Source organism: Trichosurus vulpecula, chromosome 7 (assembly GCF_011100635.1).
Source record: "Trichosurus vulpecula isolate mTriVul1 chromosome 7, mTriVul1.pri, whole genome shotgun sequence".
NCBI classification, from domain to species: Eukaryota; Metazoa; Chordata; class Mammalia; order Diprotodontia; family Phalangeridae; genus Trichosurus; species Trichosurus vulpecula.
In genome coordinates, this window is record NC_050579.1 from 226,508,186 (window position 1) to 226,524,354 (window position 16,169).

At 37.4% G+C, this 16,169-nt stretch overlaps 1 protein-coding gene across 2 annotated transcripts in view; it reads right to left on the bottom strand.

Moving 5' to 3' along the window:
- Nucleotides 1–16,169, bottom strand: part of LRRC1 (leucine rich repeat containing 1) — a 184,148-nt gene that overhangs the window by 40,238 nt on the left and 127,741 nt on the right. For both annotated transcript variants that reach the window (XM_036767575.1, XM_036767576.1), the window contains exons 5-8: nucleotides 9,960–10,016; nucleotides 9,422–9,485; nucleotides 8,712–8,786; nucleotides 4,164–4,308 (exon numbers count right to left, since the gene is read on the bottom strand). In XM_036767575.1, coding sequence (XP_036623470.1) covers nucleotides 4,164–4,308; nucleotides 8,712–8,786; nucleotides 9,422–9,485; nucleotides 9,960–10,016 — 341 coding nt within the window. The remainder of the gene's footprint in view (nucleotides 1–4,163; nucleotides 4,309–8,711; nucleotides 8,787–9,421; nucleotides 9,486–9,959; nucleotides 10,017–16,169) is intronic.

Consider the following 16,169-nt stretch of genomic DNA (forward strand, 5'->3'; position numbering starts at 1 on the left):
TTGTTATTTACTGAGAGGAGCCAGTATTAATTAGCCCTTTCCAAAGCAAAGTCAGAATACAGCCCCTACCTTAAAGATGAGACAGTCACCCTGGGAAAAAAGAGCATCAGTCTCATCTTGTGCTCCACTGTCACAAAGAGTGGAGGCAACTGTTTTGTTTTCAAAGAGTTCCATTGGATCCTTGTGCAAGCCTGTGCAATCATTACTTCCGTAATGATGTTCCCAAAGGGCTTGTTACCCTCCCTGTGTGACAGCACATTGCCATTACCTTTACAAGGCACACAAAACCCCTTCCTGCCTAACTTAGGAGTTTTCTATCACTTCAGGATTTTTTTTAATCTTTTTTTTTCTGGGGAATGTTCAAACCTGTGATTTAATTTGTGTAGACAGAACCCAGATGACTAAGTTCCCTCTCAGAAGAATATGTGCCTGAAGTGAGCACCATGGAATCCAGGTCTTCACTTTGAGGCTGGCTCCTACTCACTTACCCACACTGCCTCTCATCCATTACCTGAGGACACTTAATTCTTCATGAATCCCGCATCGTTTTAAAGATTTTTGTTTTCTTTTGGCCAACTTCCTAAGCAGTGCCTAAAGTCTCGTCAATTTATTTACCCAACACTGCTCCATGCCACCCTCCATGCCCTGCAGCTCTCTGACATACACACTAAAGCAATAGCTGAAATTTTATTGTTGGAGAATATCACAAATACAAGAAAGGAAGTAGACATAAATGTTTGTGTGATACTGCAACTACCAATGGGAAAGCTGATTGCAAAATGATTTTTTTCAGTATCTGAAAGCCTCTTTTAAGTTTCCTTCCTTTCTTATCAGGTATTTAAATTTGGTAACGACTACATAATTAAAATGCATGGTTTCTCATTTTTTCAAAGTATTTTGTTGATATACGCTAGAACCACATGGGATGTAGTCAAAAGAGCTCTGGTCTTGGAGTGAGACGATCGGGTTTCAAATCCTAGCTCTGCCCCTTACTGGCCACGTAACCTTGGGCTAGTCACTTAACCACATCTCCCTGTGTGTACAATGAAGGTATCTGCACTAACTACTTCACCAGCTTATGAAAAAGTACTTTATAAATAAGAAAACACAACATAAATGTGATCCAGGGTTAGTTTATTTTCCTGAACTACCTAAGGAAAGGCAATGTAACCTCCAGGGTGGAATGTTAAGACTTGGAGCTAGAAAGCCTTGAGTTTGGGTCTTTGCTTAGATGCAGGGCAAGTCCCTTTAGCTATCTCAGCCTCAGTTTTCTTATCTGTTACAAAGGGGATGATGATGATAAAGCCCCACTTATCTCACAGAGTTAGTTACTGGGAGGATCAAATGAGACAAGGTAAGTAAAGTGTTCTATAGATCTTAAAGTCAGTTATGATGATGATGATGATGATGATGATGATGATGATGATGATGATAACAAAGATGGAGCCTATTTATTCACAAGGTGGGGCAGTGGCTAGAGCTCTGGGCTGGGAGTCAGGAAGACTCATCTTCCTGCATTCAAATCTGGCCTCAGACACTTACTAGCTGTGTGACCCAAGGCAAGTCACTTAACCCTGTTTGCCTCAGTTCCTCACCTGGAAAATGAGCTGAAGAAGGAAATGGCGAACCACTCCAGTATTTCTGTAAGAAAACCCCAAATAGGGTCACGGAGAGTTGGACACAACCGAAACGACTGAATAACCACAAACTTATGAGGGGAACACTGTGGCTTTTCTTAATTACTAAAAATTGTTGAAAGAAGGTTCTACTTTTATGAACTATCAGCCTTTGCAAAAGCCAAGCAAGAAGAAACTTCTTGGTGTAACAATAGCCCATTCCATTAATAACTAATTCAATCAGGTCAAAATTAGCTTATCCAAAAAGTTATTTACAATAGAAATACTTAAACTGGGTGATTTCACACCATGGGCAATTTTCATTTTTTTCATTCATACTTGACACAACTCAGCTCCCACAAACATATACATACTAGGTACTAGTGATGTCAATTTGAATATTTTCATAGTCAATAAGCCCCAAACCATTACCAAATCAAGCCAAGTCTGATACCAATTTTTTTTTAAATCTACATTTGGTTTTGTTCTCTGCAAACTCCTTCACATTCAATCGCTCCTCTCTTCCTGGTGCCACCAAACTAATACTTATACAGGCCCTTATTACTGATGGTTTGGACTACTGTATTAGTCTAGTAGAGGGAAGCTAAGTGGCACAGTAGTTAAGAGTACTGTGCCGAGAATCAGGAAGACTCATCTTTCTGAGTTCAAATCCAGCCTCAGACACTTACTAGCTGTGTGACCCTGGGCAAGTTATGTAACCTTGTTTGCCTCAGTTTCCTCCTCTATAAAATGAACTGGAGAAGAAAATGGCAACCCACTCTAGTACCTCTGCCAAGAAAACCTCAAATGAGATTGTGAAGAATCATATACAACTGAAGAACAACTCAACTCAACAACTCTCCCCTCTTTCTTATTTTTGTCAGAATAAACTTTCTATGCATAAATCTCATCATCCACTCAAAAACCTTCAGTGACTCCCTACTGATTTACCTTTCAAACTTTATGCCTGGCATTCAAAACCCGCATGATATAATGCCACCCTCTCTTTCTAGTCATATCTCATACTCCTTTTCTTCATACACCTGTGCTACAGCCAAACTCAACTATTCTCTGTCCCCAAATTTTGTTCCTTTGGTCACTCAATGTCTGACAAGTCCTAGCCTACCTCCCCCCTCCCCAATGAACTCCTATCTATGCTTTAAAGACAAAAATAAAGGCCACTTCTCTGGGAAGTATTTCTGGATATCCCCATTGGGTGATGATCATTCATTCATCCAGCAGTTATTAAACAAATAGCACTGAGTCTGAAACAGTTACTGTCCTCAAGGAACTTACATCTTATTCAGGTAAAACAATAAATACCCAGAAAAGTGCGTACAGTTTCTACATCAGGGGCATTACAGGCATGGCACCCCCATGATCTGGAAAATCTGCATAAAATGTTTGGCCTTCCCTTCTCAACAGAGAAGACTGAATTTTTTCTTTTTCTTTTATAGGGTGGTTACAGTATCTTATTGCAAAATTCGAGTTGATGTTATTCAATACCATACATGTATTTTACACATTTCTGAGATTCTAAACTTTTTCTGTGTGATCTGATAGCCTTTGCATGTTGTCTGAGGCTTCCACAAAACTCCCAAAAAAATTGCCATTTAATTTCTTATGCTGACCCACGATATATCGAAACTGTGATGGGGAAAGTCACAATGTAGAAGGGATAGCTGTACAAAATACATAAAGTAGGGAAGTAATGAGGAGAGGGAGAACAAGGGGAAAAGGAAGAGAATAGGTTTCTTATAGAAGGCATCTGATTTGAGCTTTGAATGAAGTTAGGGATTCTAAGAAGCCTAAGAAGGCAATAATGAACCTTCCTTGTAAGAAGGAGGAAGAGATAAAATAAGCCTTGAAAGGCAGGCCAGATCCAAACTGTGAAAGGCTTTAAATGCCATACCCAAGAGTTTTGTATCTTAGAAGCAATCTGGAGCCACTGAAGTTTCTTAAGCAGGGGAGTAGTAGGGTCAATTGTTTTTCACCCATCAGACCTTATAAATCAGTTTGTTATGTAGCTCTCTAATGCATGTATCATGTACCATTTTGTATTAGTTATCAGTATTTGTGTCTTATCACTCCATGGATTGTAAACTTCTTAAACGTTCAGTGAATCTTACATGGGATGACTCTTTGGGAGGGGGAGCAGAATGAAGAGGGGAAGGTTTAAAAGGGAAATATAGACAATGTAATCAATAGAATTTTCTAAAATTAAAAAATACACATTTGTTGAACAAATAAATGAATAGCATACATGTGCACACCTCCTACACAAGTAACCTGAAAAGGGGCTCAAATAAGAAATTAATCCTCGGTCTCTACCTGTCTCTGACTCTGTCTCTGTCTTTGTCTTTCTTTGTCTCTGTCTCTATCTCTTTCACACCAAACACACACACACACACACACACACACACACACACACACACACACACACACACACGCTCTCTCAAAGCAGTTTCTAGGCAGTTTGGGAAATGCATATAGTACATTTTAGAGCTCAAAATAAGTAGCTGGTTCCCAGGTGGGTTTCACACTTACCTATACCATCAGGAAGAACGTCGAGCAAATTCTGAGAAATGACTAAATCTGTTATGGAAGCTAGGCCACTGATCTCGTCGGGAAGTCTTTCCAGCTTATTTTCCGAGACATCCAAGCAGAGCAAGTTTTTCAAGCTTCCTATTTCCTACATTAATGACACAGAAAAAGAAAATCCAGTTCAAACATGCAAGGATTGTTTGCACTGGAATGTACTGAAACAGCCTCACACCATTAAATTCCCAAAGGAAGGGTTAGGACAACATGTTTCCTAAATTTTGAAAATTACTTAACAACTGAATTGAAGCCATAGATGCCTTTTCACAAAAAAAACAGATGAAAACTGTAGAATCTTCACTCTCAAAGGTATGACAGTCCTCTAGAAAACAATTAGGATCCCAGGCTTTAGAGCTAGAAGGTCCCTTAAAGATTATCTAGGCCAACCCCTTCATTTTACAGATGAGGAAACCGAGTTTCAGAACGAGCAAGACTTGGCATAGAGACAAATAGAAGACTTTCCCTTGAAACCCTATCCTCTGACTCTACAATCAATACTCTTCCCACCATACTATGCTACTCTCTTATTTGGCCATTTTCCATTACAAAATAAGGTATTATCATCACCATTTTACAGATGATTTAACTAAGGCCCAAAGAATTTTAATGATTTGTTCAAGATCACACAAGTCTATTGTGCAAAGGAGGTTGAAGATACTTCAACAAATTCACATTTGAAATGGGTCACTCTCTAAGAAGATGCATGCATTTAACATAGTGATAACACACTCACCTCTGGCAAAATTATGCTTGCTTCAATTTTCTTTTGATGTTAATATACTCAAAACCACAGACCTCTAGCTAAACTGAAGAAAACATTTCAACAAATCAAAAAATATTTACTTTGCAGTCTAAAAACTAGGATTGAGGTGGTACAGTGGACAGAGCACCAGGCCTGGAGTTAAGACCTAAGTTCAAATTTGACCTCAGACGTCAACTAGCTGACAAATCACTTGACCTTCTTTGCCTCTGTTTCCTCATTTGTAAAATGAGCTGGAGAAAGAAATGGCAAACCACTCCGGTATCTTTGCCAAGAAAACCCCAAATGGGTGGTTGATGAAGAGTTGGAGACAATTGATAAATGACAAGTACCTGCTACACGCAAAGCTATATGCTAAGGGTGGCACTGTACTCTTCTTGGACTTCTCCTTTGACCTACTATATTCTGGCATGGATTTTACTTATTTCTATGTGTCTTAGCACCCTTTTTAGATTTTGACTTCTTTGAGAACAGAGACTAGTTTAATGATTTTTTTTTATCTTAGCTAGGTTGACTCAGGTTGACTAGGTTGATACTCAATACCTTCTTAACTCTCTCTTCTCTGATTGGAGGTCTGGAGATCAGAACATTAAACTCCTTCCAACACCTTCCATTATAGAAGGCTCAGAATATTCCCAGTAACTACATTTTCCATCAGTGGCACTGCTTGGTTTCAACTCCACAGAACATCATGCTCCCTGGCACATGGCCCACCCACAACATCTCCCTTCCCTGTTTCCTTTTCTGCAATGTCTACCTTCATTAATTATAAGCTCTTTGAGGGCAGAGACTATCTTCTTTTTTTCCTTATTTGTAGCCTCAGTGCAATGCCTAGCACACAGTAGGTAGGTGGTTAATAAATATTTACTGAATTGATTGGAATTTTTAGCAATAAATATACAGGGTGTCCCTAAAGTCTGGACACATAGGAAAATTGATGGCAATGTGGAGTTACTGCATTGAGTTCACACGAATCTTGCAAAGTGCATCAACCTTTGCATCACAAATGATAGAAATCATATTGAAGATGTTATTTGTTAATATTCCAATTAAATAAAATGTGGTTGAAAATTTCATTCATTTCATTTCTTGAAAATATGCATTTTTGCCTATGTGTCCAGACTTTAGGAACACCCTGTATAATCCTATCATTCTGGGTTACACACCGAATTTTGTCTCTCCCATTAAACTCTGAGCCCCTTGAGGGCAGGGACTGGTTTTGTTTTGTGCTTTTCTGTGTATTCTCAGAACCTAGCATGGCAGATTGTTGATTTTTTTCTTAAAAAAATTAGTAAATCCCAATTAATCAGTTTTTTTCCTCGTCATATGACTATTTTTAAACTAAAATTACAAGAATTCAGATTTACTGAACCTTTCTGGTGGTGTAGTTTTTGGAGAAATAGGAATTTACTATACAAAGATACATGTAAATATAAATGTGGCTTGTTATAAATAAACCAGATGATCGAAAACATCATAGACTAAATTTCCATCCTGAGGAGTGTATATTTACATGTGCACATATATAAATACATGTATTTTTAGGCTCCCCCACCCTTCAGCTGGTGTTCCTTAATTCTGAAGATATCCCCTTCTCCTTCCTCTTTCTCCTGTCCCCCAAAATAACTACCACTCCCACTTTTCTCCACCCTGAAATTCCCCAGTAACTTTCCACCCAGCTCCAAATCCAAACTAAATGTTCACCCCATATCAGCTAATGCTTATCTTTCATTTCACTATCTTAGGAATTTTTGATCCCACCAACTCAGAAACTTAACATAGTCTCCTTAACCCAGAAAAGGGCCTAAAAAACTGTGTTAGGGTTACCCTTAAGGGAGAGAGGTGACATTTTGGCTAGAGTTTACTACTGTGGATTCTTCTGATTTATAAAGATTGATGGAAAAACAAAACCACACACACGCACTCATAACGACTACCTAAGGGGCTTTGTCTTTGTAAGCTAAAGGTGACACAGAGAGACAGAGAGAGAGAGAGAGAGAGAGATAGAGAGAGAGAGAGAGAGAGAGACAAAGAGAGAGAGAGAGAGAGAGAGAGAGTTTGTCTTGCACACAGTAGATACTTTATAAATGTTCACTGACATAAATGACTACCAAAAACATGACAAAAATATTCATTACACCGCAATTAATACAATTAAACAAATCAGTCTATACAGTCTACTATAGTGATTTCTTTGAAAATGCAAATTTGTTCCAATGCGACTGATTTTGAGCACAACTTGAATTTTGAGTTCGCTTATATGCAATTTCTTCTTCGAGAAACACGGAGAGAACACAGAAAACAACGCCACTTCACAGTAACTCACAAGTTGCGACTCTCCAGTAACCTACATCCACATGCAAACTTCAGGTCTTTTTCAAGGTAAAGTTCATATGGATGGTATGTCTTCTGGTGCAGTAGGAATTGTGGGTTTGTCCTCTCTAGTTCCCCACATTCCACCATGGCTCAGGTCTCCAACCTTGGAGTTATAGCTCGTTGAGGCTCCACCCTCTAGCCTGGACCAGTGGGAATTGGGACACAGGTTGAGCAGCAGCTGAGGCAGAGGACGCTGCTACTACGTATAGCACTATTTATGTATTTAACCATTTAACATGTGTAAAACTGTGCTACACTTTTTAGTAGGTTCCTATTTCTTTTTTTTTAATGTGTCACTGATAAGTTTTTGAGCATTGTGCCCCTACTTTCATTTTTCCCATAAGTCCTGTGGCTTTTATTGCTCAATTGTGCATAGCTCAGTTCTTTGGGGGAACGCATGTGTCAAGTTATAGCAGACCTGATTGTATTTTAAAATATTTCAAAAAGAATCACCTACATATAATTATTAAACTAAAGACTGGTTTTAGTATGCAGTAAAAAAACAGAACTCAGAGATGGAGAAAGCGAGAGAAATAAAAGGACAATAGGAACAGAAATCAACCCTGGAGCAGTATGAGCAAAATTGTGGTGAACTCATAAAAAGAGAACTTTTTAAAAAGTTGCTGTCTCTGGTCACCAGATGGAGGAGTCAGCTTATTATGGCTGCATAAAATAGCTATTATACTTCGAGATCTGTATGAGACCCAACTATATCTGGAACATTGCTCTCATATTTAGTAATAACGAGAAAAACACCTACCACATGCCAACCAAACAACTTGTAATACTTAAGAGAGACATATAAGTATAGCTTTTTACGCTGCTTTTACATCAACTATCACAGGAATCTTAAGAGCAGTAAGTAGTTTAAATTACTCCAAAGCATTTGGCACCCTATAAAGTGCTACAGAAATATATGCCAATTATAAAACAGATCTCAGAATTTACCCAGACATTTATTGAATCCAAAGTAGGCGAGGTAGATATAGATAACAGGGTTCCCAAACATGAGGGTACTCTATCAAGTCAACAAGCAAGCATTTATTAAGCACCTGCTGTGTACTAGGTGCTGTGTTAAGTTCTTCCCCTTCCCACTAACCTACCCCCCTCCACCCAAAAAAGTTCCTGCTTTCTAAGACTTCGCAGTCTATTTGAAGGAATGATTGAGAATTTTAATTTTATCTTATAAAAAGCAAAATAAACAGTATCCAAAAAAACCTTCCTTCAAATGCGGTTTTCCATTACTCCTCCTCAGTTTGGCAAGTACTTTTTTTTTATTTTATAAATTTTTATATTTAATTTATAAAGCAGAAGTGAGTTTGTGTTGTGTTTTATGTTGTTAAAAAGTTATTATCTACCTGAGGCAACTCAGCCAGCTGATTTCCATCCAACCAGAGATCCTCAAGGTGTAGGAGCGCTCCAATTGTTTCTGGCTAAAAGTAGTCAAAATAAATTTATGGTCAAGAGGGAAAAAAATAGACCAAAGTTCTTACTCATGAACTAAGTAAAACAGAAGTCTACATTTGTCATCAATTCTAGTATCATAAAATATATTCAGTGTATCTTTAGTAAGAAAAAGTCAAATAGCAATGAGTAATTTACCCAAAGATAAAATGGAAGCAGATTTGGTTCATAATTAGATTTGCTCTGAAACAGTGATTTCCCTGGATTTGGTTGAAAAATACTAAGATTCCACCACCAGTATGTTCTCATTAGCATCCAATGCTCATTCCACTTCATGCTTACTCATTAGCACTCCTCTGCTTTCACAGAGCTTCAAGGTCCCCATTTACCACTTCCTTCTCTTTTCTACTTTAAAATGCCAGTTCCCATTCCCATCCACTGTGATCAACTATTATCCCAATTCCTTCACCCAGCTGAGCATTAAGTCCTGGCTTACTAATAGCATCTTCCATCTCTTATTCATAAACTGGATGAATTGTGGCAGATTCTTCAGTGGTCCCAGCTCACCCATGAAAGTTAAAAGAGCTGTTTGTCCATGGATGAGGTGTGATATTTAACAAGTATGAATATTTTGAGTCTCCATCTTCTTTCCACAAAAGCTTACCAAATTGTAGATCTCATTGTTTCCTAAATCAAGTTCCTTTAGTCTCTGTAGCTGGGTGAGAGATCTGTGAGGGAAAAAGTCAAAGGAGACGCAACATCAATTAGAGAAGAGATCAAGAACAAAAGCACTTTCCATGCTTATGCTAGTTCTAAAATATATGCTTCAGCATATTATTAGTTACAAACTATCAAAAACAGAATTGGAAAGTGAAGGCTGCTGTCCCCCAGTTTATTTTCCAAATATACACAACCTTTTAGGACAAGACATTGCTTTCCACAAAAGTCATTTAGCATGAGATGACATTAAAATGGGAGGATCTGCAGGAATGAGACATCTACAAAACGCTCCAGTGTTACCATGGAGAGGCAGCTTAATAATTCAGCATCCATCAGCTTATTATAATTCACTAGGCAAGGGCAAGAAAGGGGCCGATATGAAATCATTTTTTTTAAATGCATCACATCTGGCAATGGGTTATCTTTACATGGAAAAAATTCTCTTCATTCAATATTCCCTCCCAAGTCCCCTGGAAACTCACTCAGGCAAATACGTAAGTAGATTCTCTCTTAGTTCCAGTGAAGCCAGGTTATAAAGGCTGGAAATTAAGCATGGAAAAGAATAAGCAAAATTCCTGAAATCCCATTTCCCTCCCACCTGAATCTGAAGGTCTTAAGGAAACAATGTAAGGTGGCACAGTGGGTAGAGTGTCAAGCCTAGAGTCAGAAAGATTCATCTTACTGAGTTCAAATCTGGCCTCAGATACTCTCTAACTATGTAACCTTGGGCAAGTCATTTAACTCTGCTTGCCTCAGTTCCTCATCTGTAAAATGAGATAGAGAACGAAATGGCAAACCACTCCAGAATCTTTGCCAAGAAAACCCCAAATGGGGTCACAAAGAGTTAGATACAACTGAAATGACTAAACAACAACTATGATAGCCCAGCTTGGGGGGGAGGGTAGGAAGGAAGATAACATCTCTTTAATAATCATTAAGGAATAAAAATATCTATTCCACACTTTATAATGTTAAAACATTAGTCACTTTTTTGGAAGTGCACAGAGCACAAATCCTTAAGAAATAAGTAACAGAGCATATGATTTTATTTATTATGATTCCAAGACACCCCCAGAACAAACATCTCATGCTTCTAACATGTGAATACTCCCATCAATACAACCACCCCCGGGACAGAGATAGAAACATAACATGTGTTCCTGCTGGATTACTTTTTCTTTTTAACATACCAATGATGTGTCGTGACTATAAAAAATAATAATGCTTTTAATCTCACAGGGCTCAGGGCAATTCATATATATTATTGTACTTATCCAAATAATGGTCAGATATTATCCGTTTTAAAGGCATAAGACATTGAGGCCCAGAGAGGTTAAATGCTTTCTCTAAGATTGTATGCCAAAAAAAAAAAATGTGTGGCAGAGCTTAAAGAGGAACTTGATTTTAAAACTCAAACCACAGTCTTCTTCTAAGTAGATTCTGCTGCCTTACCCAGAAAGATGGACAAGGCATTGTGTGTTTGCAAGAGGGAGGAGAAATAACAAAAATCTCTACCCTCAGTTGTTGATTCTTGCTACTAATAACCAAAAATGCATATCTATAAGATGTTATAAACAATATGATGTAATATATTAAAATATATAGTCTATCCAATTTTGGATCCTCGCAACTCTGAGATATACTGTACCCTAAGTTGTACATTTACCCTACCAGCTTTTACAATATTGCCATAGAAAAATTCAGATTATTCAAGGGGATATTTGTGTGCATACAGAATACAAGGAGCCAAACATTATCCTAACACCATAATCTGTCTTAATCCTCTATCCTCCCCTCTCAAAACAAAATATAAACCAGATATTGAGCCTACAGGCAAAACAGGTTATACCACATCAGAAAATGTGAATTTTACTTGAATGATCAGGATACAGAAATTCTTTAAATCTCAACTTAATCCCAGACTATAAATCCATTATTTAAAAGGCTAACTGTAAACTGAAATGTACCATCAAAGTTTCAGGTAGAGTGAATGAATACAGCTCTTAATGATCACAATTACTGGAACTTGGTATAAAAAAAAGTAAGTCCTATTACATGGGGCAAACTGAAGCATTAACAATATGTTACTTAATCCTCTCAATGCTTTTCAAATAATTTATCCTTTAAAAAAAGTTATCAAGGTTTCTGTTGACAAATGGTAGGCAAGCCAACACAGTGAATGCAATTCTCCACAAAGCTCAGGAGTTTCAGCCCCCTAAAATGCCAGTACCATCCCTCTGTGATTATCTCCAATTTATCTGGTATAGTCCTTGTTCACACATAGTTGTTTATACATTGTCTCCCCCATTAGACTGTGAGCTCCATGGGAGCAGGAATTGGTTTTTACCTTTCTTGGAATCATTGATAAATGCTTGCTGACTTAACTTGACTTTCAAACATTCAGTTACACTTGTTCTTAAGGCAATCGTGCATTGTGTTTTTTAGGTGGGGTTTAAGGCAAGAAAATAATCCAAAATACATTCTCCTGTATTTGTCCAAAATATGTCACCTTCAAATACAGATCACAGCCACAAAGTAAGATCTCTGAAATGTAAAAATATGTATGTCTAGACTGAAAAAAAAACCCATCAATTATAAGCCACATTTAGTGTTACATAAACCATATTTTGGGGAGAGTGACCTATATTGAACTAGTACCACAGTACTCTACTTTAAAATTAATCTGTAATACAAGGAAACAAAGTCTTAAAAGAAAAATATAACATGAGAACTAGAAATTTGTGGAGTTAATTACATTTCCACGAAGTTTTGAAAAACATTTAATGTCTAACCAGTTTTACACAGGAAAGAATAGTCATTTAATGTTTATGCGATGCCACATTTACAAGATCAATGATTTTGACATGCAAGGGACTTTTTGAGCTCATCTAGTCTAACCCTCATATTTTACAGCTGAGGAAACTTAGGCCCAGAGGCGCACGTGAGAGAGAGGTGCTCATGAGCACGTGCACGCGCACACACACACACACACACACACACACACACACACACAGAGTGAAAGGTAGTATAGAGAGCTGGATTTAGAGTCTAGAAAAACTGGATCTGACTTACTAGCAAGTGTGATTCTTAGCAAGTAACTCAAATTATCAGAACCTCTATTTCCTCATTTGTCAAATGGGGATGATAAGAGATGTAGAACTTAATTCACAGAATTATTTCAAGGCTTAAATAAGATAATGCATGTAAAATACTTGGCAAACCTAAAAATTTCAATGCTAGCTATCACTATTATCATTACACACACTCTTTAATTGCAAGCATTTTGTAATGTTTGACATCCAAAATCTCTACTTTTAAAATGCCATTACTTAGCTCAACTCATTTGAATTTTTTTAAACAATAAAGAAAAAATGAACATAGCTATAATTCTAGGTGTCTTTGTTTAGAATTTGATAAAGCCCTCCAAATTAAATAAACATATACTTCAGTATTCTTGACTTAAATGCCAAAGTGGCTACAAAGAAGGATGGAGAAAAATATTTTGGAAAAAAAATGGTTACAGGAATAACAAATAAGCATAGCCAATGGCTTATAAGCTAAACAGAAGTTTCATACCTACATGTTATGGATGCTTCTTTCTAGAAAAAAGTCAGGTACTCATTATTGCAAGCAGCAAATGTCAACAGAAAAAAAAATTTAATTTTTTTATATTTTGACAACAAACAACTGGTTATCTATAAGGGAGTTATTTCTGAGGCAGCTGGGTATGGTAAAGAACCAGCTTGCTAGAGCAAGGGCTGAAATCAATACAAAACAAGAAGAAAAATGAAGAGACATGAGGCAATTTAATTGAGGCAATGCCTCATTTAAAACAAGCTATTAATATGTGAATAATAAGAAATGGATAATGTAGTAGACAATGACATAACTTTATCATCATTTCCTAAGGAAATTTAAGTAAATGAATAGTAAGATACCACAATGAAAAGATTCAAAGAGCCTGGAAACTGCCTCAGCCTAAACCCTGTTCTTGCTGAGCGGAGATGTAGGTTAGCCAAGGGCAACACTAGCTTAGAATACAAACTAATTTGTAAAATCTTATGGAATAAGACAGTAGAAGATTATAAGCAGGATCACTGCATAATAAGAAAGTGGTCAAGGAAAATTAAGAGACAGAGTGGCTTGGGACCTGAAGCCAGATCACGCTAGGGACATTTGGGGATAAAAATGAAAAGATAAAAAAAAAAAAAAGACCAGAGAGAGAGAGAGAAAGAGAGAAATATCTGGAAAAATTTCTATAACAAACTATTTCCTCAATCACTGATATTTCTATTCTAATATCACCATCTCTAATATGCTACATGATGAAGTAGAAATGGCTAAGTTAGGAAGAGGTCTGTTCTGAAGCTGTCAATTTGAAGGATACCAAAGGAGCAATTCTTAAGATAAGTGAAAGAGGGTACAATGTTCTACTCTTGGGGTCGAGGGGGAATCTAAGGTTTTTTCTTACTTAAAAACAAGATAAAAATACCAATGCCTACTTTCCCACCACTACATTTGTTAAGGTAATAGCTTACATGTGATTTGAGCATACCTTTGATAAGGGAAGGGAATCTGGCTTTCACAAATAACATTGACCACCTACACCTTTACAGTCACACAACTGCCTGAAAGGAAAAGCAACTATACTTAGTGCTTGCTGACTTTAAAAAAAAATTATTTGAATGGGTAGAATCAATTTTGGTCTTAAAGGTTATGCTCTAACAAGGTGTCTCCTGTCCTTACGTCAAAGCCACATAACATTCCTTGAAAGACAGAACAGATAACTTTGATGATCTTCTGATTAAAATAAAGTCAGGCAGAAAACATTATATTGTATGCTTGCCAAAGGTGCTTCCCACTGTCAAGGGATATACCTAACTTGGAGCCCAAATCAAAGATGATGAAGTCTTCCATTTACTCCTGAGTGCACCAAGTCCCAGAAGATCCTTTTGAATGAGAAGCAAAACTAACCGAGAGAGTTCAAAGTATCCATACTTAAAAAAAAAAACAAGTGAATGAAGAATAGCTATTGTCTTGATTATGGCATCCACTTGGATGCACAGAGAGAGCTGATCTATCAGTACGAACATATGGGACAGAAACTATGCATAAATAATGAACTGAGCCCCGCCCCCCCCAAAAAAGGAAGAGACAAGCAGGTCACACTGCCTTTGGAAAACTGCATAATGCAAATTTCTCCCAGAAATAACAGCCTAACTTTTTAACATCAATATTCTTCCAGTGAGTATGACTCACACGGATGTGAGTCACAAATGACATAGTCTTCACAGAATTAAAGTTGTGGACTATCCAAAAAGGAGAATGGTACACGGTAGACAAGGGAAGGCAATATACTAACAATGAACATCTGCACAGGAGAAGTGGCATAAAATGCAAATATACACCCCACCCCCTAAAAGGAGCTGAAAGAGTCACAGAGCAAGGGTGAGGGATAGATAATCTGTGGGCAACCCACCTACTCTGCTGCTACCTAGGCAATGTCAAGAGGTTTAGATGGAGGCTCCCAGCACATTTTGGGAGGACATGTACCAAGAGCAAAAAGGATGTAGACAGTTTGCAACATGTACTGTTATAGGAAATACTCACATCACACATCCCAAGTGACAGAGTAAACACCACCTTTTGATTATCTCTCTTGCATATATAAAAATAATACAAGATTCCTTGAAAGATGTAACAGAAGATGTAAATAAACTTTGTTTAATGACCTTCTGATGATTAATGTCAAGTAAGGCATAAAACAAGGTGATATATGCTAGCTGTAAGCACTTGCCATGCCAATATCATGGGAAATGAGTTCAAATGGAAAAAGATTCCCTATAAATGATGAAGGTCCTGTTTTTATATTGTATTCAAGCAATACCAAAGTTGAAACTAAGTGGAATTTCTGTTTGCTTTTAGGGAAACTTTATTTTGCAGGCTTTTCATCTCAAGTCTTCTGTTGTTCCCCACTTAAAGCAATGGAAAGGATTAGCCCGGAAAAATTACATTCCAATGGAAAATCATCTGGTAAAATATTCTGAGATCTCTTTTTATATCTCCTCGGCAAAGTTAGGAAGTGAAGGGCAGGTATGATGCTGGGAAATACAAAATTGGCAAGAAATACAAAATGCACAGGAATTAGCCATAAGTACCTCACCAGCTACCTAAACCCAAGAGTCTAGACTGGCTTAGAATAGTCCTCAGTCCAGAATCACTCAATTAACTCCAGAACAAAACTGGGGATTTGATGATCTGAATAAATCCAAACCCAGGTTTCCACCTGTGAAACTGCTTCGGTCTCTCCAAAAGATTCTTTCCTCTAACCCCAATTTGGTTGAAACCAAGTTAATCTATAAGATTAGAGAAAAAGTGAGAAACCATTAACTTTAATATTTTCTATACCTTACTATCCTTTCTACAATTTAGAATTTTCAACTACATAGCAATTAAGCTCAGTCCAGAGGCAAGATAAAGGTAGATAAATAAATAAAGGTAGTATGTGGCAGGGGGTGAGAGGGGGAGGTGAGAGGTGTGTAGGGATTGGGACAGAACTTGTCATTTCATTGGTATAGAGGATCCCCAGAAATTCCCTCTATTAATGAAGGTCAGCACCTTCTCTGAAAATTATAGTATCAGGGAGTTGCCTAGAACACTGAGAAATTACTTGCCCAGGGTTATAAAGCCAG